The 23,112-nt window shown below is 31.8% G+C and overlaps 2 protein-coding genes across 2 annotated transcripts; both read right to left on the bottom strand.

Moving 5' to 3' along the window:
• Positions 1-13,071: 13,071 nt before the first annotated feature.
• LOC7476663 (uncharacterized) lies at positions 13,072-15,764 on the bottom strand. Its single transcript, XM_024589829.2, has 6 exons — positions 15,421-15,764; positions 14,986-15,102; positions 14,150-14,288; positions 13,957-14,074; positions 13,641-13,717; positions 13,072-13,315 (listed from the first exon to the last, which is right to left on the bottom strand). Exons 1-5 carry the CDS (start codon positions 15,428-15,430, stop codon positions 13,661-13,663), a joined length of 441 nt encoding a protein of 146 aa, XP_024445597.1. The 5' UTR covers positions 15,431-15,764; the 3' UTR covers positions 13,072-13,315; positions 13,641-13,660.
• Positions 15,765-18,762: 2,998 nt separating this feature from the next.
• On the bottom strand, positions 18,763-22,754 carry LOC7458997 (mitogen-activated protein kinase kinase 2). The gene is made up of 9 exons (XM_024590688.2): positions 22,415-22,754; positions 22,232-22,316; positions 21,846-21,980; positions 20,938-21,162; positions 20,661-20,843; positions 20,325-20,548; positions 19,861-19,906; positions 19,523-19,619; positions 18,763-19,280 (listed from the first exon to the last, which is right to left on the bottom strand). The coding sequence occupies exons 1-9, from the start codon at positions 22,495-22,497 to the stop codon at positions 19,261-19,263; spliced, it is 1,098 nt and encodes a 365-aa protein (XP_024446456.1). The 5' UTR covers positions 22,498-22,754; the 3' UTR covers positions 18,763-19,260.
• Positions 22,755-23,112: the final 358 nt, after the last annotated feature.

Genomic DNA, 23,112 nt, shown 5'->3' with positions numbered 1-23,112 from the left:
TTTTCTTTTCTTTCTTTCTTTTCTATTTGTACATATGCCAAATCTAAATTTTGATTCTACTGCTAAGATGTGGTCTTATAACGGAGATTTAGCTATTATTTGATTTTGTGATTTAAAAAAAAAAATTTGTTTTAATATGTTGATATTAAAAATAATTTTTTAAAATAAAAATAATTATTTTAATATATTTTTGAATAAAAAATATTTTAAAATATTTATTATTATTTTTTAGAGATTCTTAGTTGAGGGTATCAAGATTTCATATTTTTCGTTCTTTTTTTTTTTTACATATTTCTAACCGAATTTTCTATCCTACTTAGATTGAATTTGAAAAACAATAGATCAATTCATTTTTAAAACTGATAAACCTCGGTCATGTTTTTGCTTAAGCAATCTTTTTTTTTTTTTTGAGTTACTTAATGAGCTTTATTTCTTCTTGTGATCTTTTGTCAAATGTTTAGTTTTGTTGTAGATAAAGCAATAGTAATTCCTTATTCTTTTACAACAAGCTTTATTTTTGTTATTCTATTTTATTATGGGACTTTGCTACTTATTTTATAATATTTGTTTTAAGAGCCATACCAGAAAAGTTAGCTTTCTCTAAGATAACTTATTATCCTCTTGAAAAAATTTACTTAAAGTCATACGTTCAAAATCAATATCATACAATATGGTTAAAACTCTTGAACTTAACTTATAACAATCCTTGAATCGACTATTTTATAATCCAAAAATTTATATACTATAAACTTCTTCATGTTAGCATTTTAGCCATGCACTTCTTGTCCAAAACTTTTCATAGTATCTTTGCATTTTAGATCAAACTATACACATCATATAGTATTGTACAATCCATTTAAAATATAGTTTTTAGACATGAAATCGTTGTAATTCCAAGCATCCATAACTACCACTATAGTGGGATTAGTTATATTATCTGATAAATTTGGTTTTTTTTTTTCAGTTAAGAGCTTTATCAAGTTCAAGGTAGTCAAATAGAATGGTATCTTTGGTTACCACATATTGAAGTCCAAATCATTGAACTTTTAAAATTTATCACCATTTACCAAAATTGGTGATGGTGAAATTTTCTTTATCAAAATAATAGTTGTCCGCTTCTTAAAATGGAGACATGTTGATTTTCTATTATTTTTATACATAAAAATTTTGGCTTCTCAACAAGCAAGTAATAAATAAATAATATAAAAATGTAAAGCAATTACAAAAGACTAAACAAATTAAGTATTTTCAAATATGCATGATTAAACAAATCAAATATTGAAACATTTAAATCATTATGATATCCTTCTAACTTGCATCATACCAATATATCATGTTTAAAAAAATTAAACAATTTGCATGATTATTCATACAAGTTTGCAAATATGACAAGTATTAACTAAACAAAAAAATATTTTGGAAGTTTAGTTCTAAATAATATTTGACATGTATCAAAACTTACAAATTGTATAAAATAATAATTTTAGAAAATTAACTATAACTTTAACTAAAAGATATTTAGCAACCTTCTAAAATTAAACTAAAAGTCATAAAGCTATAAACTAAAAAAAATATTATAGATCAAAACATTTAGTATAAAAAATATTTGTGTGAAAAAAAACTAAAAAAACATTATATTATAACTTAAAGTTTAAAGATGTTAATATCCTTTTTAACAATTGATTTAGGTTTTTCACAAGATAAACTAAACAAAGTTTAATTAAATTGAATCAAAGCCTTAAGATTGTTGTCAAAAAATATTAGAAGATTAATTAGAGTAATTATTATGGATTGTTTAGTTTATCATATCAGAGCATTCCAGTTAAATTAGATATCCAAATAAAAAATAGAGAACATAAAGTTTAGACTGTAAGTTTATAAATAATAAATATATATCATGACAAACATGCAATTAAAGACTAAAAATACATAACGTTACTAGCATGCATATTAAACATATATCAAAAGTAGCATAAGAGATTTAATCACAATCCTAGCATGCATAGCAATCATATAAAATATCTATGTTTGAACTAAAATAAAGATGGGTACTTACTTATTGAAACATTTTAAAAATAATAAAGCTTTTGTTATTGTTCTATCCTCACTTTGTGCATCTAAAATGTTTACAATAAGCCTCCTAAAATTTCAACAATACCATCTTATTTAGATACACTTCTAAATAAGATTAACAAACAAAAAATAATGAACTCAGGTATCTCTCAAGAAAACCAAACCTAAGCTCTAGATTAAGAAAAAAAGATCCAAGCTTAGAAGAAAATACTAACACATGAGGTAAGGAAGAGTATAGAAAATCTATAAAAACATTGCAGAAAACTCTTCCTACAACCTTATTTTTGCAAAGAATTTTTGGAGCCAAAACTTATAAGAACTAATTCTTAAAAATACCAAAATAAACTTCTTCGTTTACTAACTTTGATTACCCATAATAAAACTTGAATTAAATTTGACAGTTTTGGCTTTAAAGAACTAGAAAAACTATCCAAGTTATGATTTAGGGAAAACATTGAAGAAACGGATTATACATAACTCATGGGTTGGACAAGACAATGGACTAGAAATAATAATTCTTATTTGACTAGACCCAAGCCCAAAAATAAGCTTGTGAAAAATAATTTTTTATAGCCTAAAAAATTATTTTACAAGAAATTCAAACCCAAACCAAGCCCAGGCCCCAAGCTTGAGCCAAGTTGGGTTGGGCATGCACGTGTGTGAATTTAAGCCCAAAGTCCACTTTACTTAGGATCTCCCCTTTCCCCTCTAAAAGCTTTGGTATCCTTTGGTTTTAATTTTAACTTTTCACTTTCCTACTATATAAACAATAAACAAAACTTGTTTATTTCCTATATGGGATAACAATTTTTAAAGAGTTTTGGGTTTCTCCAAAACATGCTAACCAAGGGTTCTTTGAGATCAAATTTTCATTCATCCATAATTTATTTAAATCATGTTAATGTTTTATGTTAAAGAGCTATTGTTGGAGATTAAATTCAAATAAAGTTTTAACCATATAAGTGAGTGGATCCCACTTTTAAATTGGTCTTAAATATGCCCATTCACCATGTTTTAAACAAATTTTTCAACAAGGGAAGGTAAGAAAAAAGGAAGATAGGAGAAGCAAAACATTGGGTATGCAATTGTTGCACCAAGAACAAATGCAACAAACAATCAAAATAGCAACCAATCAAAATGAAGAGGGTAGAGCCAAAAAAGGGTGCCAACACAAACAGAAAAACCATTACAATCCCAACAATATAGTGAGTTAGCTCAAGCAATTTTTTTTTCTAAGATTAAAGAAGAACAATGCAACATGGGATAAAAGATGAAGCTAAGTTATGTAATGATGACATAAAAATAAAGGAAAGAAAAGAAACAACCTAAGCAAAACCAATAATAGGAGAAAGGTGCTGGTGAAAAACTACCAGAGTTGATAAAGCAACAACAATCCAATCCAAGATGCAAAAGTATACATAGCCAAGGGAGACATGAAAGAAAAAAACATGAACACAAAATCATCAATGAACAACAACATAAAAGTGAAAAACCCAAAAGGAAAATAAAGGAAAACTGAGTAAGTTCTTGAGAGAAAACTAAAAGAAGTGTCAGGAAAATAAAAATAAAAAGAAGCAAAGCCTAATTTTTTATATATATATGGTAGAGAGAGAGAGAGAGAGAGAGAGAATCTATTTCTTCCAAACAAAGTAAAAACCACCCACAAATTGATATTTTATCCAACACTTTTCAATTGAACCAAGCTTTCTCCAAACTAAAATACCCAACCTTTATAATCAAACTAGCACCTGGAAGCTTCATCTTATAGCCATCACTAACCTTACAGTGATATATGTATAGTAAAGAGAGAGAGAAAGTCTGACATTAAAGGAGGAAGAAAGAATAAATAAAAGAAAATAATGTTATGATAGATATTAGTAGGAGAGAGGGAGAGATGATTAAAAAAAAAGGTGAGAAAACATGGTTTCCATTCATCCATGTAGCCAAAGATCACAAAAAAAGAAAGAAGAAGTGGAATAGTTAGGTTTCACTATGTGAATTCACAATGAAAAGGTCTCTGCATCCACAATGTTTATTACCTTTTTTTTATTTTTTTTTTGTAATTTGTAATGTAATTATATTTATTAAATCTATAAACATTGTACACTTTAACTCATTCATTTTAATCCCTAGATATAGTTTCTTTTTTTTGTTTGAATCTTCTAAATCTATTTTTTTATTTTATGAATTTTTTTAAATTATGTTATTAATATGTATGATTCAAAATCATCTTGTTATATTAAAAATCATTCATGATTTATGTTAAAACACTGAGGGGTTTAGATAAACTTCATTATTGAAAAAATGTTTATTTTCATATTAGATTTATTCATACACAATATGAGATTTTATTACTGTAAGTTTCCTCCTTTAGTCATGAAACTCTTATGATTGATAACTTAAATTTAATAATATGACTTTGTAATACTAATTTTACAATACAAAAACTAAAGATAAAGATAATTATCTGGAAATCAGTTTATTGACCTAATTAAAAATAGTTTGTACAAGGATTATGTTTAAAGAAGAATATAACACATGAAATCAAGAACCAAATAAAATCATATATCCTAATTAGGAGTGACCTCTATTTTATAGGAGTTGATTAATATCAAATCTATTTTCTAATTTATAAACAACCTAATGTAGAATCTTTTATATTACATCACTCTTCCTCAAGCTGGCTAGAAGATATATTCCATTGTCAACTTGCCAATCAAGTAGTCAAATTGTTTCTTATGAAGTCCTTTTATAAGTATATCAACAACTCGTTCGGAGGTTGAAACATATGGCATGTGGATCATTCACCTACTAATTTTTTTTTTTTATGAACTGTTTATCAACTTCAATGTGTTTTGTTCTATCACGAAGCACTAAATTATGATCAATTGAGATGGCTATCTTATTGTCACAATATACCTTCATAGACAAGGAGTTAAGAATTTACATATCTTCTAAAAGGCTTTTAATCAACACAAAATCATAAATCTTTTATGCATTGCTCTAAACTTGGCTTATGCATTACTCCTTGCCACAACATTTTTCTTTTTACTTCACTGAGTAACTAAATTCCCTCTAATATAGGCATAATAAACAAAAGTTAATCTTCTATTAGTTAAACTTCCAACTTATTATGTATCGATGTAGACTTTAAATTATAAATTTTCATATTTTTAAATAACAAACCTCTTCTAAGAGTCCCTTTTAAGTACCTTAAGATTCTATTAATGACATCAAAGCATTCCATACCAGGTGAATGCATGAGTTGGATGACCATACTTACTATAAAGGCTATATTTAGGAGTGTATGGGCTAAATAAATTAATTTACCCACAAGTCTTTGGTATTTCTCTCGATTCACAACTTCTTTGGTTTGGATAAGTTGGAACTTCAATTTGGATTCAATTAGTGTTTTAGATGCTTTGCATCCGAACAATCCTATTTCACCAAGTAAATCAAGTACATGTTTTTGTTGAGTGAAAATTTACCTTCTTTAAACTTTAAAAACTCCATTTCAAGGAAATACTTCAAAACACCAAAATTCTTGATTTTAAAAACCTTAATAAGTTTTTTTTAAGTCTTTCCAGCTCGACATTGTCATCACATGTTAGGATTATGTCATTTACATAAACAATCAAGATAGTAATTTTACATTCTCTTGAATGTTGTATAATTTTCTTGACTTTTACAGTAACCATGACGTCTTACAACCTTTTTAAAGCATTCAAACCATACTCTAGGAGACTATTTGAGGCCATATAAAAGCTTTTTTTTTTAATATATAGGCTTTATATTTTCTAATTCCCTCATCAAAACTAGGTGGTATGCTCATAAAGACTTCCTTTTTCAAGTATCTATTTAGAAATGTTTTTAACATTTAACTAATTTAAGGACTAATTAAAATTCTCTACTAAAGATAATAATACCCGAATTGAGTTTATTTTGGCTATTAGAGCAAATATATCTTGATAATCAATGTTGTATGTTTGTGTGAAGCTTTTTGCCACAAACCTTGCCTTGTACCTTTTATGCTTCCATCCGTTTTGCATTTAACTATACAACCCATTTGCTCTTGATTTTTTTATTTTTCTTTGGAAAGACAACTACTTCCTATATGCCCTTTCTATTTAGAGCATTCATTTCTTTCATAATTACTAACCTCCAATTTATATCATCCACAACTTCCTAAAAACTTCTTGGAAGAAATAATTGAGATATATTAAAGGTAAAAGATCTATGATTATTAAAAAAAATTTAATAAGATAAATATTTGGCAATAGAATGGTTGGTATAGGATCAAACTACTTTTCTAATAACTATAAGAATGTCAATTTCTATAGGCTAATTATTATAAGGGACAATACAAGTAGGAATATCTGGAATATTCTTGGGACCATTTCTTAAAGAATTTGGTTGATCTTGTGTTGGGATGATAAGCAAGGTTTTACTTTTTATATGATTTCTTCTTCTAGTATAAACCTGAAGCTCGGTATTTGGGTTATATTGATCCTTTTATATTAATTATCCTTCTATTTGCAATACTCTTAGACCTAGAAATGATTTACTAACATTTTCATTTGTTTCAATATCATGAGCATCTTTTTCTTGATATTATGATGTTGAGAAAATAATATTGTTCATAATTGTATTAGGTAATGGAACACATATGTTTCAAAATCATCATCTTTCTAAGACAGTAATTATCATTGTGAAGTGATTGATTATCTTCTTCAGCTATGACCAAACTGTCATACATGTGTAGAAAGAAATAAAAAAGAAATAAAAAAGAAAAATTTTAAAAAAAAAATTGAAAAGAAAAACAAGAATAAAATTTATAGTTTGTACACTAGCTTATCTGCCGGGCAACGGTGCCAAAAACTTGACATGATCAAATAATTGATGTTTTTTTCTCAAATGCAAGAGTGTCAAAGTAATAAATAACCCAACAAGATTGGGGTCAATCCATTGGAAGGTTAAGGATATAGAACCACAAATAATTAAACAATCAAAGTTAAAGAGAGCTAAAATATGTGATATTAATGTAAACATTTAACATAGGTAAAACAATTATCAAGGTTAGAGGATCCACTAATAGTATTTCAAATATGTATAATCAAAACTCTTTTTAGTACTCAATTGAAAACCACACACAAAGGAGGTTCAAAGCAGATGATTTATCATTAATGACTCATTTTAAGTCATTAACATGTCACATTAATTATCTTTAATTACTTTATTTGAGTAACGCAAACACTTGTAAATATTGTCAATTATTCATGGTACTAACTTATGTCAACAACAAATCAAGATCCTTTCATAGAACAAGTGTTGGTTCTCTATGCAGTAGGCTATAAAAGAATGAATAATTTGTTGTGTCAAGGATTGTACACCACAAATTAAGACTCACCATTTAACAAGGAGGGTATTATGATCAATTAAGATGAAAATTACAACATATGTTAATAGCAAACTTTCTTGAATTTAAACATTAAAGTCTATGTTGAGTTTGTACTATACTTATTCTTACACCATTAGTTTAACCTTATTCACCTTGACAAAAATAAACTTAACTAAGCATAATTAAAAAGAAAAACATAAATAAACAAGATAAGAACATAGTTATGATAAAAATTGACCAAGTATAATAAAAATAAATGATAAGTATAAACAAGATATTAATGATAATATAACATGAAATAAAACTTGAATATTATAAAAATACAAAGAAAAAAAAGTAAGAGCATGGATCTTGATATGAAAATCAAGATATCTAAATGAATGGTATATGCCTCTTTTTATAGGCTAAAATCTAAAATTATTGATGGTGTCTAATTAATTAGTTGGCTAACTTTCTTTATTGCCCGTAGCCTTTAACTTTCTTAGAACCAAATCCTCAAGCTTGAATCTTTTATTTTTTACCCTGACATTATGATACCATGTAGTTCTGAGTTGATAGGTTACATTTCTAATTGCAGCAGTTAAGTAGGGGTGTTAAGAAAAACCGATAAACCGAGTAAACCGAGAAAACCGACGAAAAATTAACCGAAAACTGAACCAATAAAAAAAATTGATTAAACCGATTAGAATATTTAAAAAAAATCCCGGTTCAGTTCAGTTTTTGATTTTGTAATGCAGAAACTGGTTAACTCGGACCGAACCGAACCGGTTCAAAAACAATCCCTAACCACCACTAGTATAAATAGAAAAATTTGCCCCCCTCTCGCCTAACCCTAACAGACTACCAGAGGCTAAAAAAAAAGTCCTTAACCCGCCCCAGTACTAGAGGCTCTCCCTTTCGCCTCTCTAAAATAATTTAGCCAATAAGTTCTTGAGAGACTCAGACAAGTTCTTTCGTTCAGTATGTATGAGTACATCACAGAAGCATCAATGGGTAGGCATCAATTTCCTCTCCTCTGCTTTTGTTTTTGGGTGATGGGTTTTTGTTGATGAGGTGATGGAAACAAGGTTACTGATGACGCAATTCTGGATTATATTACAAAGGTAAGTTGTGAGTTTTTGATTGATATTATCCTTTTACCTTTCTTCTTCGTCTTCTTCTTTATTTTGTTGAGGTGCAAATAGATCTGATTATTTGGTTTTATCTCCAGTCTTTAGGGCAAGAATCCTGCTTTACATCTTCTATGAGATTTGTTGGGGTTAAACAATCCATGGACCATACTGCAATTGAGTTAATAGGAAGTGACAGACCAACAGCCGTGATGGAAGTAACAGATGAGGAAACTGGGCATCAAAAATTTGCATATAGGTTTTTTCGGTTTTAGGCATAAAAAACCGACCCGAAACCGGTCGGTTTAGGCCGGTTTTGGTTTTTTTTTCGGTTTGGTTGTTTTTTATGGGTAAAAACTGAACCGTATCGAAAATGATCACCCCTACAGTTAAGTGAGGTTTTTTTTTTTAAGAAATCTAGATTAGTCCTAAGATCTTGTTCATTGCCTTTTGTGGTATACTAAACCACCCGGTGGCTTCGACATCCAATCTCTGATGGAATCATGGATTTAGTCTCATACATGAGGAGAAAATAGGTTTCATTAATGGATGCCTTTTGAGTTGTTTTGTAAGCCTATAAGATTTCATTTAATAGTTTTGCTCATTTTAAGTTGGCTTCTTTTATATTTTTCTTGAGTCCATTAAATAAGACACTACTAGTCAGTTCAACTTGACTATTGGTTTAAGGATGTGACACGAAGGAGAACCTATGATCAATATAAAGCCTTTAACAATGCTCTCTCATCTTGTGGTTGTCAAATTATATCCTATTATCATTTATCCAAACTTTGAGAAGTCCAAATCGACATATAATATTCTTCTAGAAGAATGAAAGCACTTTGTTAGTGGTAATATTTGCTAAGGCTTCTGCTTTAACCCGTTTAGTGAAATAATCAATAGCTACTAGGATAAATTGTCTTTTACGCGTGGCCTTAGAGAATGGACCTACGATTTCCATTCCCTATTAAGAAAAAAAGCTGAAGCAAACCTTTAACATTGATCACATTTCTTCACCAAGTTTGTGGCATCATAGAATATAGTTAGCCAGTAGAAACCTATTTATGTAGTTTGAGTAGCAAGAGCCATCATCAAAGGTTGTTTTACTAGGGCCTCTAGTTCAATTGATGAAGTTATAATCGAAGATAGGGATCCAAATATATCCTTAGGACCTTCGAAAGAGCATTTAGTAATGAAGTCTGCCAAGACTTGACCTTTATAGCTAGTTAAGGTCTATACTGAAGTCCAAACTCTCTCAATTCAACAGCCCATCTAACTAGGCATCCAAAAATCTCTAGCTTATGAAAGATCTATCATAGAAGTAGATCTGTCAAAACTATGACATTAATGAGCTTGAAAGTATGGTTTTAGCTTCCTAGAGGCACTCACCACAACGAGGGTTATTTTCTCCACTTTCATATATATATATATATATATCGTTTCAACATTATGAAGAGTTCAACTAAAGTAATAATCTGGACGTTGTATTCCCTTATACTCTTTAACCAGAACATCACTCACTGTTGAGTCCGACACTTCCAAATTAAAAAACAAAATTCACTCTTCCTAGACTTAGACAATATCTTGAGGGGTGAAAATGAACTTTAAGCTCCTCAAAAGCCTTCTGACAATATAAAGTCCACTCATAATTGGATATGTTTCTCAAAGTTTTGAAGAAAGATGGAATACGCTCCCCTAAACGAGCTATGAATCTATTGAGGGCAACCAATCTCCCTTTGAGGTGTTGAACCTCCTTCACTGACCAAGGAGCGATGTCAAGAATAACTTGAATCTTTTCTAGGTTAGGATCAATTACCTTGATGCAACAACTTGTTGAGGTAAAGTTTCTTTTTTATATATATTTTTTCAACACTGCTTGGGTGAGGAGTTGCATCTGGTTAATAAGGTGTTGAAGGGTTGGCTGGGCAGGAGTATTTGTTGTGGCAGGGAGATCTGTTACACATCATATTTCAAGAGTGTCTTAATTGTCTGTCATTAATGATGAGTAGGGATGTCAATAAACTAGTCCAAAAGAATTATTGATGACTTTTTTATTTGTTCCCATAGACAATGCTAACTGATGATGCCTCAAAATCCAATACGTTCAGGAATGAGGTTATTTGGTGTTTAAATAGTGGTTAATAAAATCTTAATGTTAATATTTCCTTTTCCTTGGCCCAGGAAGTACACAATCAATGGATGAAATCCTAGTACCTATAAAACAGTCCCTATCAGTGGGATTTATGACCTTTTGATTATAAAGTCAGTAACTTTAAATGAGAATGGTAATAAATGAAAAATAGAGCTTTAAATTACAAGAATAAAAATGTTTGTTCTTGTTGTTGTGTGATTAATGCTCTAAGGATTAAGATATATGAGCTTGGAGAGTAGGAAAAAGTTAACCCTTTACCTAGGTGGTTTAGGGGGTATTTATACACCCTAAACCTTGTTGTTTTGGTGGAGTGAAGGAACCAGAGAGTCATTTTCGTAAGGGATAAAGATCTCTTACATATCATTAATGAGAGATAAATATTAATAAGCATTAATGAGATGAAAATATAGTAGGCTCTTAAGAGACTTTTTATACAACTACAAGTGTAGGAAGATGATTATTCAAGACATGAATAGGTAATGTCAATAATCTTAAGATAGAACCCTATGATCATAACATGGATTTCTAAAACCAATTAGGTTTAGCGCGTGGTCAGACTTATAGGGGATAGATCTGGTAGTTCATCAGACCTACGGTACATTGAGCTCATATAATGGCTAAGCCCAAGGATACTAGGTCTAGCAACTTGCTAGACCCACGTGCATTGGGCTCAGCTCATAGCTGAACCCAAATATGTTAGGTCTGACAAGATGTAACATCCACGATGCCTTGAGCTCGGCTCATGACTGAATCCAAGTATATTGAGTCTAGCAACTTGTTAGACTCCCGATGTCTTGACCTCAAATCAGGGCTGAACTAAAGTATATTGGGTCTCGTAACTTGTTAAAACTATGGTGACTTGAGTTCAGCTCACGGCTAAACCCGAGTATATTTGGTCTGGTAATTTTCTAGATTCATGACACCTTGATTTCATGTCATGGCTCACGTTCAATTGAATAATTACTCTATTATGGGTTTGGGCTCTTTTAAAGCACAGAAAAATATTGAGTCATGAATGACAATGCAGTAGATTCTAGCTCTAAGCAAGAAGATGATAAAGTGGAAGAAGTTGCTTAGATCAGCCTTGAAATCTGTATTCATCCTTGAAACTATCTTTCCTTGCGTTTCTAGTTCCAGATCAAATGCATAAATTTTATCACACTCATCTTTTAATTGGCTATGCAATGAGTCTTTCTCCAATATCGTCCCCATGCTAACATTTAAGATTTCGGTTTCTTATGCATGACACAGAATGGAGTTCTGAAATGAGGAAACTGAAAAGGCTTGTTCTGAAGTCCCTCCAAGAATCTGGCATAACAGAAGATGATTTTTAGTTCATGCTATCTCTTGCTTGCTTACCGTCTCTCTTCTGTTTCTCATGACTGTTGATTATTCTCTTTTTGGTTCTGTTGCAGATCAATTCGAGCTCCCGATTAAGAGTTGACGACAAACATGTCCATCCAGCGGCTAAAGTTTGAACTTGAGTTTTCGGACCTTGTAGAAGAGAATTACTAGTGACAATGGCGCCAATTGCAGTGATTTTTCCCCTAGTCCCTTAGCATTTGTTCAGCAGCCAATTCAATCAAGAATCATTCTGAGCTGTGGGTTCTCTGTGGACTGCTGATTTGGGGGAGCCTAGATGCTTGCCTGCAGTCTTATTAAAAAAGCTTTTCGTATGACATATAGTACCACCAGGCTTGTATTGCTACTGAATGATTCTATTTGAGAAGAAAAAAAATAATCTTGTGGGAGAGTTTCATTGCTTTTTCACTGGTTTAAGATTGAAAATCAGTGCGCGCATGGGCTGGCGCGCATGGGCTGATCTTAACCATCCACTGTGTGTTAGTAAATACCGAGCTGTTTCAGGGACTGGTTGCGAAATGGGCGTGCTCTATTGCCTGTCAACCGAAATTTAATTCTAATGCCAGGCTGTGACAAAAGATTTTCTTATTAATGTTCTAGTCTCACCAGTTTAGCACAGAAAAACAATCTCTACAAGTCCTTTTCAGGCTTATTTGTTTTTATATTTTAAAAAGACTTATTTGTTTTTATATTTTAAAAATATTTTTTAAAAAAATAAATTATTTTAATTATTTTTGCTTTAAATTAATATTTTTTTAGTATTTTCATATTTTGATATATTGATATAAAAAATAATTTTTAAAAAATAAAATATATATTATTTTATTATATTTCTGAAAAAAAAATATTTTAAAAAACAACCGCAACCACTCTCAAACACTCTTGATTCATCACCCGACATCAACCTCTCTAATAGTGGTTGTGTTGTAAATATAATAAACATGTGATTATGATTATTAAAAAACCAAGCATACAAATACTTTTAAATTAATATTTTGCTTGAAAATATATTAGAATAATTTTTTTAGATTTTTTTATTTAAAATATCTAAAAACAAAAACAAATTGTACCAAATTCCCTCCTCACCTCTCCGGCACCTCAGCATCCCAAGGAGAGCTTAGGAAGATAGAACTTGCGAGTTTTGAGCCTTCCAAGTAGGGTAACATCAAAGTGCAAGGTATTATGCTCCATTTAACGTTTTAAAGGAAATGGACACGCACCATCCTGTAACAACAACCAAATTGTTCCTTTTCACGAATCACAAGATGTATTGCATATACACAATGCCTCTATTTTCACTGGTATATTACAAGTAAATTTCATGCTAATTTCTTCACTTGGGACTTTAGCCCAGCATATGGAGGAAGAAAGTTTAGGAATTTGTATATGTTTCAATGTAGCCGTGAAGGTAATCCCCAACTGTGAAGGAACAATCTCGTATCAACATTCTTTGTGCTCTCCGACTGAACATTTTATCTACATTGCGCATGCAATTTCTTGCGTCTGAAATCTGTTCTGTTTTTAAATGTATAAAGCCATAGGAACTTACTTGGAAGTGGATTGCCAAGTCTAAAATAGAGAACAATAAGCTATTATGACCAGCAGCACGACAGAAAACGACATTGCCTGTACCAGGAATAGCATTAAAATCAAGGATCAAAATTGTGTAAAAATTCAACAAGGCAAAGTTTGATGAGGACAATGCCCCCAAAAAAGTTTGCTATAAATGCAACTGTTTAACATATCAGGTCAGTGACAAAGGAAGACAGTGATGAGAATCTGATTATCATCTCCTAAATGCAGTTCAGACTCGGACTACTGTTGCTTCACTAGCCACAAAATAATTATTTTGAGAGAGAGTTTACCCCAATTGCAGCCGCGGCAAGGCCTGCCCGCTCCCTTGGATCCTTCCGGTAGTAATTTCCAAAGTAAAGAAATGTGCCATAATACCACATCAACGGGAACACAAATCCCAAAAGAAAACTGCAACAAAAAAGATAATCATCATAAAGGAGAAATGGGGATGGGGGGGGACACGGTAGTTTGAAGAATACTAACGAAAACCATCCAATCCCACAGCCAAAGCATGGAAGGGGTTTGTCATAAATCCCTTGAAAATCCTCAGGATCTCCAACAAGCGTATATTTTCCCTTTTCTCCATCTGTCGCATCTGTCACTTGCCCTACCATCAGCAGTTCTGCACAATGTCTCTCAGCAGTTTGGATAAGCAATTAATAGTGCAAACATCAGTTTGATGTAAAAAATAAATCAAAATGGCAGAATCAAACATTAAGTCATATGATGAGGTAAATAATTCCATAAAGTGCACAATCAAACATGCAACAGTGCTCCAATAAACGAAAGAAAAAACAAAAAGAAATTTGAAGGCTACTACAAAAATAAATCAATCAGGAGATGGAAAACGAAAAGGCAGCAGGATTCAATAACCCTGATATAGTTGGTAGATAAAAATTGGTTCCTAAAATAATTTGTGTTTAAAAAATGCGAGAATACTATTTAATGACAAAGAAGTGAATTCCAAAAATATCAGAGTGCTTCAGATTCATAGTCAAGGATTTGAATCTCCAAAAAAAAAAAAATATATATATATATATATATATAATAAAAACAAAGGGACATTAATGCTCTGATCAACATTGACGCTCAACCATGAGTATTTCTTAGCATATGGGAGGAAATTTGTGTCATTCTAGCTCCGTCCCATCTGGAGAGGGGAGGGCAGAGACTTGCTCATCAACGTTATAGAGAAACATGGTGCATGACAGAAACAAGCAAACCATTGGGATTTACATGATAAGTTGTTATATTGACATTTTGCTCATTAACATATATATATAAAGAACCATAAAATCAAGTCTGAATAAGAAGAGTACCCTTAGATGTTGCATAATATCGAGCAGATGGCCTGAGGAGATCAATGTGCTTATCAGAGACAGATTTGACTTTCTCGACGCCATTCCTGAAACCATCTCTCTCGTCAATGGAAGCATCTGCAACAGCAGGAGGAGGAAGTCAGCAGTTAAAATCTGACGTTTCATACAAGCACATTAACATATTAGTTTAAGTATGAGATATACAAAATCCTTTGATTTTATCACAACATCATTCCCATTCCTATTATTCCTAAGTTTTTTTTTCAAATCATTCATAGTACACAACAATACCCATCTTCCATCCATCTCAATTCATAATTATAAGCAAACCCCCACCCAGTTGTGTAGTTTTAGAGAGAGAGAGAGAGAGAGAGAGATTGATTCTACTCTCGTTGTATGAAGCAAGTAGAACAGAGACAGGAAGTAAAACTGTACTTGGATCCATATGTAAGCTACTGGGGAGAGGTTGGATTGCTGGACGGACCTGGCCTGCTTCAGAAATTAAGCAATAAAAGTGAAGAATAAAACATCTTCTTCGGAAGGGGAAACTATACTAAACTACGATCAACCAATCAATCAAAGAAATGGATGCCCGTGAAAAGAAAGAGAATTGTGATGTTGGTTCTTAGATCGATCAATAGTTGAAGACTTCAACTACCAAAATTCAGGATTTTTGGACAATGACAAGTAGTTAAGGGTCTTCTTCTTTCGTCTTTTCATTTATCGCCTCTTCCCATGTCCCTTCCTCTATGTCTTTTCTACTAATCCTACGCCCCTTGTTTTCCTTTTCCTTTTTTTTAATTATTATTATTATACTTTGAGAGTTTTCTTTTATATATATATATATATATATATAATTGAAATTACCTGGAGCAGCGGCATGGTAGGTAGCCAAAAGAAGCACAAGCGCTAAAGTCTGATTGGAGGGGAACTGAAATGACCATTATGCTCTTTCCGCTGACTCTGATCTTTTCTACATGGCTACAAATTTTTATTGTTTTTTTTTTATTATTGTTTTTTTCCTTTGGGATCCTTGTCTCTCGTACGCAAGCATTACGAAACGTGTAGCAAGTTGTATTTTTAAAAATTTTGAATTTTTTTTATTTTTATTAAAAGTTAAAATATTTTATATTTTGAATTGTTTTAATATGCTGATTTTAAAAATAATTTTTAAAAAATAAAAAAAAATATTATTTTAATATATTTTAAAATAAATATTTTTTAAAAAACAATTACAATCACACTTCCAATCAATCAATAGCAACGACATGTAAGATGTAATTTTCTCCATACATTTATTTCTCAATAGCAACGACATGTAAGATGTTATTTTGTCTTTCCACGAGTTGGATAATTTTTTGCAAAAAAAATAATAACAAATATAAAGGCTTTTTTAATGTATAAAAAATCCTCAATCATAAATTGAAAAGTTTATACATGTATTTAATTAAATAAATTGATATTCATCCATGTTAAAAGGCTCTTTAAAAGGTTTTTAACGATAACTAAAAACTAAACTAGAAAACAATATATGTAAATCAAGATATTTGATCTCACAATATAGATCATGTACCTGGTTGTGATTAATAACTTTATTTCTTATAATATATATTTTTATTTAATCAATAGAAATAGACATACACATAAAAACAATTAAATATGATCAAAGAAAAAAATATTATACAAAGTTACATATATTACAAAAAAAAATATTATAATTTTATGTGAAAATCAAGTAAAAAATAAATGATATTTAATTAAGATTAAATTAGAAAGTTGAAATATAAATATAGATGCAGATATATGATCTTGAAAAACAGGTAATAAACTTGATTATATTTAATAACATTATTTTTTAAAACCAATTATAAAAAAAACATGCATAAAAAAGTGTTCCAATAAAATTGAAAAGAGAAAAAAATTTAAGTAGGACTACATAAAAAGAATATCTCCTAATATAAGAAAAAAAAATGATGAAATCTTATACATAAACTAAGTGAAGATTAAATAATATTCTATTAAAAATATCATAAAAATTCAAAAAAAGTGATGAAATTACAAGAAAAAAAACAAAAAAAAGAAAAGAAAAACAGGTTATTAGAACATGTTTGGGAACGCGGTGCAAACCGCGTTCCCAAAAAAATTAATTTTTTTTGCTAAAATTTAATATGGTTTGTATGTTTTGGATCGTTTTGATGTGCTGATGTCAAAAATTATTTTTAAAAAATAAAAAAAATCATTAGCATGCATTTCAGTATAAAAAATTATTTAAAAAGTAATCACTACCACATAGACAAATATTTTTTTAATGGTGCTGGTTTGGCTGAGTGGCTCAACAGACAGTTGATTGACTATTTTATTTGTTTGTTTATTAAGGGGCTGACTTGTCAATAATGTACATGCGAGTGTCTCACATCTTGAAGTCTATCTGATGTGCCATATGACGTGTCTCTTCTGAGCGGTGCCTCCGTGATCAACCTGCCCTCTTACCATTTTATAGGTCTAGCAAATCCCAAACTGTTAAATTGTTTTTGTTCGCATCTCTTTTTGTTTTTTTCCAGACAATATTTACGAGTGTATTGATTTAGATATTTTGTTCATACGTATCCCTGGAACCTCGTAGTGTCTCAGTGTTTTTGTCTTTCAGTTACTTGAAGGCTGTGAAGTGAACATTTATAGAGAGATAAAGGAGCCAAACCCCGGGAGGTTGAGATAGATTGCCCAAGATTCAAGGAACCCATTTTGGTTGTGTTCTTCTAGGCTATTCTATCTTGTTTCAACTTTCTTTCCCATTTTGTTTTCTTGTGTCATCAGTTGATTGTCTTCTCGTGTTTCTGTCGTGTGATTCGTTCGTTTCTTTTTCTTGAGCCCAAAGGTTCGAAGAGTTGCTTCAAAGGTAGAGAAAGATTTTGGGTATCTTTCTCGGGTTGAACAAGATGGAGAAAGGTCAAGTTGAAGTGGGATAGAAGCATCGATTTCTAATTTTCTAGTGCCCATTTAATTTCTTTGATTCTTGTTTAATCCCCATCATTTTTGCTTCTCATTTCAATCTGCATTGCATTGCTTTGCTTCCCTTCGCTCCTTAGCCTTCTCAATTTGTCCACATAGAAATTTCATCACTATATACACATATAGTTCTTTTTTGGAGGGTTTCGAAGCTAATTTGAGAGTGTGTTGAGAGTCAAATGAATTCAATAGAAGAGGCAGTCGTTAAAGTGGTCTGCAATGAGTCACCAGTATCCCACGTTGGCTTTTCGGGGCTTAAGCGTATTGCAGACAGGGCAAACCATGTTATCAAACCCCCCCAACCAAGCTAACGATGCCTTGTGATCCGTCCATTGCTTCTGAAAGTGAAGGTTACAGAAGTAAGAGCGCACTGAGTGGGAAAAATGGCAGTGTGCCAATAGTGGCAGATGGTGAAGCGAAGGGAAATTTGGAAGGAGAACGGTATGGTAACTTGCGTCGCCCATGGACTGCCTGTAACTCCTTAATCATCAGCATATTTAAACTGCAATATATGGGAATTACCTTCACTGGTTTTCGCAAATTTCATTTTGGCTGATTGCCTATTCATTTGACTCCTACTTGGTAGACATTTCAGTGGTTTGACAAAGTGAAGAATAGGATAATGTTTAATTTTCAAAGTGATTTTTTTAAAATATATTAAAATAATAGTTTTTTTAAAAAAAATTATTTTTAACATCACATCACACACACATCAGAACAATACAGAAACATTATAAAATATTAAATTTAAGCAAAAAATAATTCAAGATCTTAGAAAACACACTTGTTTATTGACCTTTTCTTGATCCGCAAATTCTTACTATTCTCCAATTGGGAATCAGTCAGGGAAAAACCACCTCGTGGCCACCCAAAAGAGACATCAGATCGTAAGAGGACTCTGAAGTTCCTCAAGAGTTTGAAAGGTCAAAGTTTCACACAACGTCATATATTGACACCTTTCAAACAGGAGTTTGATGCATTTGCAACACCAGACAAACAATAAAATCACTTTATTTCGGTAAGTTATACAGAAAACTATTTTCCTGGACATCCATCACAAATCAAAAGCCTCGAAACCATACGCTCTCTATTCCATGGATCGGTGTGAGGTAATACGGTAAATATTCACTTTTTGTGAATTGCTAATGGTTTGAAAACCTCAGCCCTGGTCACTGTAATTTCAGCAAGTTGATTTATTTCAAGCCACAATGACAGTTAAGAATCTTTCTTCAGGCCTTCAAAATTTCAATAGATAACTTCCCATAACTCTCAAGAGTCTGATATAGTATCTGCACTTGTCAAACACAATGGCTTAAATTCAACTCTAAAGTACATGAATTCTCATAAGAGTTATGGTCGACATGGTAAATGCATTAATTGCATAGACACAGGCGAACTATTAAATGATTAATAAGACTTGGATTATGCAACTACATCTTCACAAGAACTCCATACAAAAAAAGAAATAATAAGAAAAAACATTTGACCAAATGATTTCAAGAAATGATGTGAATGGGAAAATTAGACTTACCACAAGTTTTAAGGGTTGCAAGAGGAGAGCCGGCATTTGTAAAGTATGTCGCGAGATCCACATGCAGGTCCTCATACAAGTTCATGAATGGGTGTGCCTGGTATTGAAATTAGAAAGAGAAAAAGAAGAGTCAGATCCATGAGCGTCCACTAATAGCATACACATGTTTTGAACATATTGAAAAGAGGCAAAAGAAGGGTGGGATATTAGCAGTCTGCTGAGTATTAATGACATTCCATATTGATAGAGAGGAGAAAAGAGTAAAGGACGTGGAGTGCCAGTAACAGGCAGACAGCTAATTGCCCCACCCAGTTTAACAATCATAGGACTTCAAATACCATCAGTTCATGTGCTGCCTGTCTATCCTTTGGATCTTTCTGCACACTGGAAGAAGACAGAACCACAGAATGAAAATCAGTAACTTCACAAAATCATCTGGCCCAAAGCTACTACAGAAGCAATGAAAAGGAGTGCCAGAGCATAATACTCCCATTGAAAAAAAAAAAAAAAAGCAGCTTGCAGCACTAACCATGTCCTCTGGAACATGCCATAAATCAGTGCAGATTGAGTTCTCAGTCAATGATATTTCCAAAATGGAGAAAAAGACTAGACAAAAATGGAAAACATTGGGCATTGATTTAAAAAGTTCATGACTTCCTTTTTTCCTTGATCCTACTTCAACCGCAAATGCACATCCTCAAAAAAGCCAAATTTATATGGAAAAAGAAAAAGTGACAAAGAAATGGTGCTATCCAAGTATTAGAAGGTGCATTAAGAAACTTCAAGCACAACTTATCTTTACCATGCTGATATAAATGAACAAAACTCTGGAGAAAAATGGTCTGATGATGCAGAAGGAGGAGGATGATCAACAATAGCTTCCATGAGTTCGTAGACATTAGTCCAGCCTTCATCTAGCTCTGGAGGGGAAAATGGGAATTGGCCTGTTGCACACTCCAGCAATACCAACCCCAAGCTCCAAATGTCACTTTTATAGCCATATTTCCCCCCACTAATTCTCTCAGGCTGTAAAATAATCACACATCAAAATTCTTAAAATTTCAGATTCAGGCCACATAATGGTCGCCAGAGAAAGTGGAAAAGCTGTAGCAATCAAATTTGCAATCAAATTACTTACAGACATATAGTTGTATGTGCCAACAAAACTATTAGCCTGTCCAGACGTGCTCTGCATGATTGCACTCACTCCAAAGTCAGTAATCTTGACTTCTCCTCTATGATTTACCAACAAATTAGAAGGTTTTAAATCCCTGTGGATAATGTGTTTTTCATGATGAAGATACAGCAAACCCTTGAGCACCTGTATTTATGGGAAAACAGATTGATGATAGAGAAATCGGTATCTGCTATAAATATATGAAACACAGGAATAAAATGAACTTTCCATGTTTTACCTGCTTACAGATGGCAGCAAGATATGGTTCTGGAATTGTTTTAACGCTTTTCAGAAAATCTGCTAGAGATCCACCATCCATGTACTCTAAGATAATTGAAATGGCACCGTTATCGTAAAAAGACTGGTAGGACATGACAACATACGGGCATTGTGATGACTGATTAATTTTCAGTTCCTGAGCAATGGCCTTGCGTGCAGGCTCTTCAATATTCATTTGTATAACCTGAAATTGAACAAGAATGCCAAATTCGTACTAGTTACAACTAGACAAGTAAATGAAAGGTATACTGATTATTAACCAAACAGGAAATAAAAAGATGATAAGCATCCCAACACACGCAGGAAGTAAATATTGGTAGAGTTTATAAGAGAAATATTCACTTGAAACCACTTCATATATAATGTAATAGTGATGTTCAAAATAACTGTGAGAGGCCTATTCCTCCCATATTCATAACTGAGTTTTACTCAAAATATCAGAGCATACAAGACTTAAGGGCTCGTAAAACTATGATGTAATTGCTCTAGTTATTTTAGCAAATAATTGCTCTAATTCTCAAAACTTAAATCTCAAAAATCTAGTATGAGTGGAATTGGATGCGGGTTTATAAATTAAATTTGGGAAAAGGGCACAGAAGAAATCCGCTGCGCCAACAGCAGAAAACTAGCTATTCTTTATCCAAATGAACAGTTAAAAATGTTTGTGAATTGAAGTCATTTTCAGTAGCCAGAAACCAGTGGAAAAAACTATGCAACAAGTGGTACAAATTACTTTAATTGGCAATGGATAGCACAGCAGCTTCAGGCATTAACTGATCTAATACTAGGCTTAGAGACCAAGACAGAAATTCTGGATGCCAAATGTAGCCAACAATATAGCAAGGTAACGGCTGAATCATATGATACCTTCAAGGCAAAAAACTGGCTTGTCCATTTGTGTTGCACCAACTGGACGATTCCACTACTTCCCTTCCCGATGACCTTAACCATGTCCATGTCCGCTAAACTCAATTGGTTGTCTGAAGGCGTTATTGGAGGTGGCTGAAAACGGAAATAAAAAATTAAGAAGAAAAAAAGAAGAAAAACACAAACTAGCAGTCATCAGTTCACGGGATGGGATCTTAATTTTAAAAATTAACCAAGAACAACAAGGTTAATTGATAAGAGCATGTTTCATATCCCTCAGGCTGAAGGATCTATTATTGGTTAACTAAAAATAAGATTTGTGTCCAAACTTAACAGCATTAATTAATTAATTAGATCACACAAGCAACAAAGAAATCTTTTCTTACAGGTTCGCTTTCCGTTTGAGAGACAACTCGAACTCCGTCTCGATTGACAAGCAGATCACCATCCTTGAACGTGCCGCTTTGGGTTCTGCAATTATTACCAGAAATTAAGAAAGAGCCATGAGCTCAGGGATGCACGTAAGAAAATATCTAGAATGAGAATAAATAAAGAGGAGAGAAAATTACAAGAACTTGGCGAAGGAAACTTCATCGGGAGGAGGAAGAGAAAGCTTGAGCTTAACATTAGGGTTTAAGCTTCCCTTCTTCATCTTTTGATGAGATCTCTTCTCTTCTCTTCTCTTCTCTTTAGGTACGAACAGCAAAGTCGCTGTAAGTCTTTAAAGAAAAAAAAAATGGTGGGCTGTGGCTATAATAGACAGTTACTGCATAAAAATTGTTGAAGTAGCAGTAAATGAAAAGGACTATTTATTAATTTTCCTTTTTTTTTTTTTTTTGAGGGTGGGGGATGGTACTTGGTAAACAGCAGTACTAGTCTTTTAGTCTAATCAGTCACCATTACAGAAACCACGAAGAAGATGAACCTTTCTCTTTCAGTGTTTACTTTTCGTTTTGTTATTTTTTTATTTCCTGTCTACAGACTGTTTGATAAAAAATATTTTTTTTGGAAATTTATTAAATAAATTTAAAATTTTATTTTTAATAGTACAATCAATGAATATATATATATATATATATATATATATATATATATATATATTGAAAATATTTTTTTTAAAAAAATAATTTTTTAAAAAACTTTTAAAATAAAAAAACAAATATACCGTTAAAACTTATTTATTATAGTAATAATTATTTTTCAAATTAATTTTTATTTAAAAACATATCAAAATAATATTTTTTATTTTTTAAAAATTTATTTTTAA

This window comes from Populus trichocarpa, chromosome 18 (genome assembly GCF_000002775.5).
Source record: "Populus trichocarpa isolate Nisqually-1 chromosome 18, P.trichocarpa_v4.1, whole genome shotgun sequence".
In the NCBI taxonomy this organism is placed as follows: Eukaryota; Viridiplantae; Streptophyta; class Magnoliopsida; order Malpighiales; family Salicaceae; genus Populus; species Populus trichocarpa.
The sequence above is the reverse complement of the archived record's forward strand: the minus strand, read 5'-3'. Positions and strand labels throughout refer to the sequence as shown.

Bases quoted from the DNA above. Each gene is read 5' to 3' on its own strand.
- LOC7476663 (XM_024589829.2), bottom strand. The intron at 14,289-14,985 runs GTACTCTTCTTA...GACATTGTGCAG, and splicing joins ATATTATGCAACATCTAAGG to AACTGCTGATGGTAGGGCAA. The intron at 14,075-14,149 runs GTTAGTATTCTT...TTTTTGTTGCAG, and splicing joins TGTGGGATTGGATGGTTTTC to TTTTCTTTTGGGATTTGTGT.
- LOC7458997 (XM_024590688.2), bottom strand. From the start codon at position 22,497: ATGAAGAAGGGAAGCTTAAACCCTAATGTTAAGCTCAAGCTTTCTCTT. The intron at 19,620-19,860 runs GTATTTGAAGTC...TTTCAATACCAG, and splicing joins AGGCAGCACATGAACTGATG to GCACACCCATTCATGAACTT. The intron at 19,281-19,522 runs GTAAGTCTAATT...TGACAAGTGCAG, and splicing joins TGCAACCCTTAAAACTTGTG to ATACTATATCAGACTCTTGA.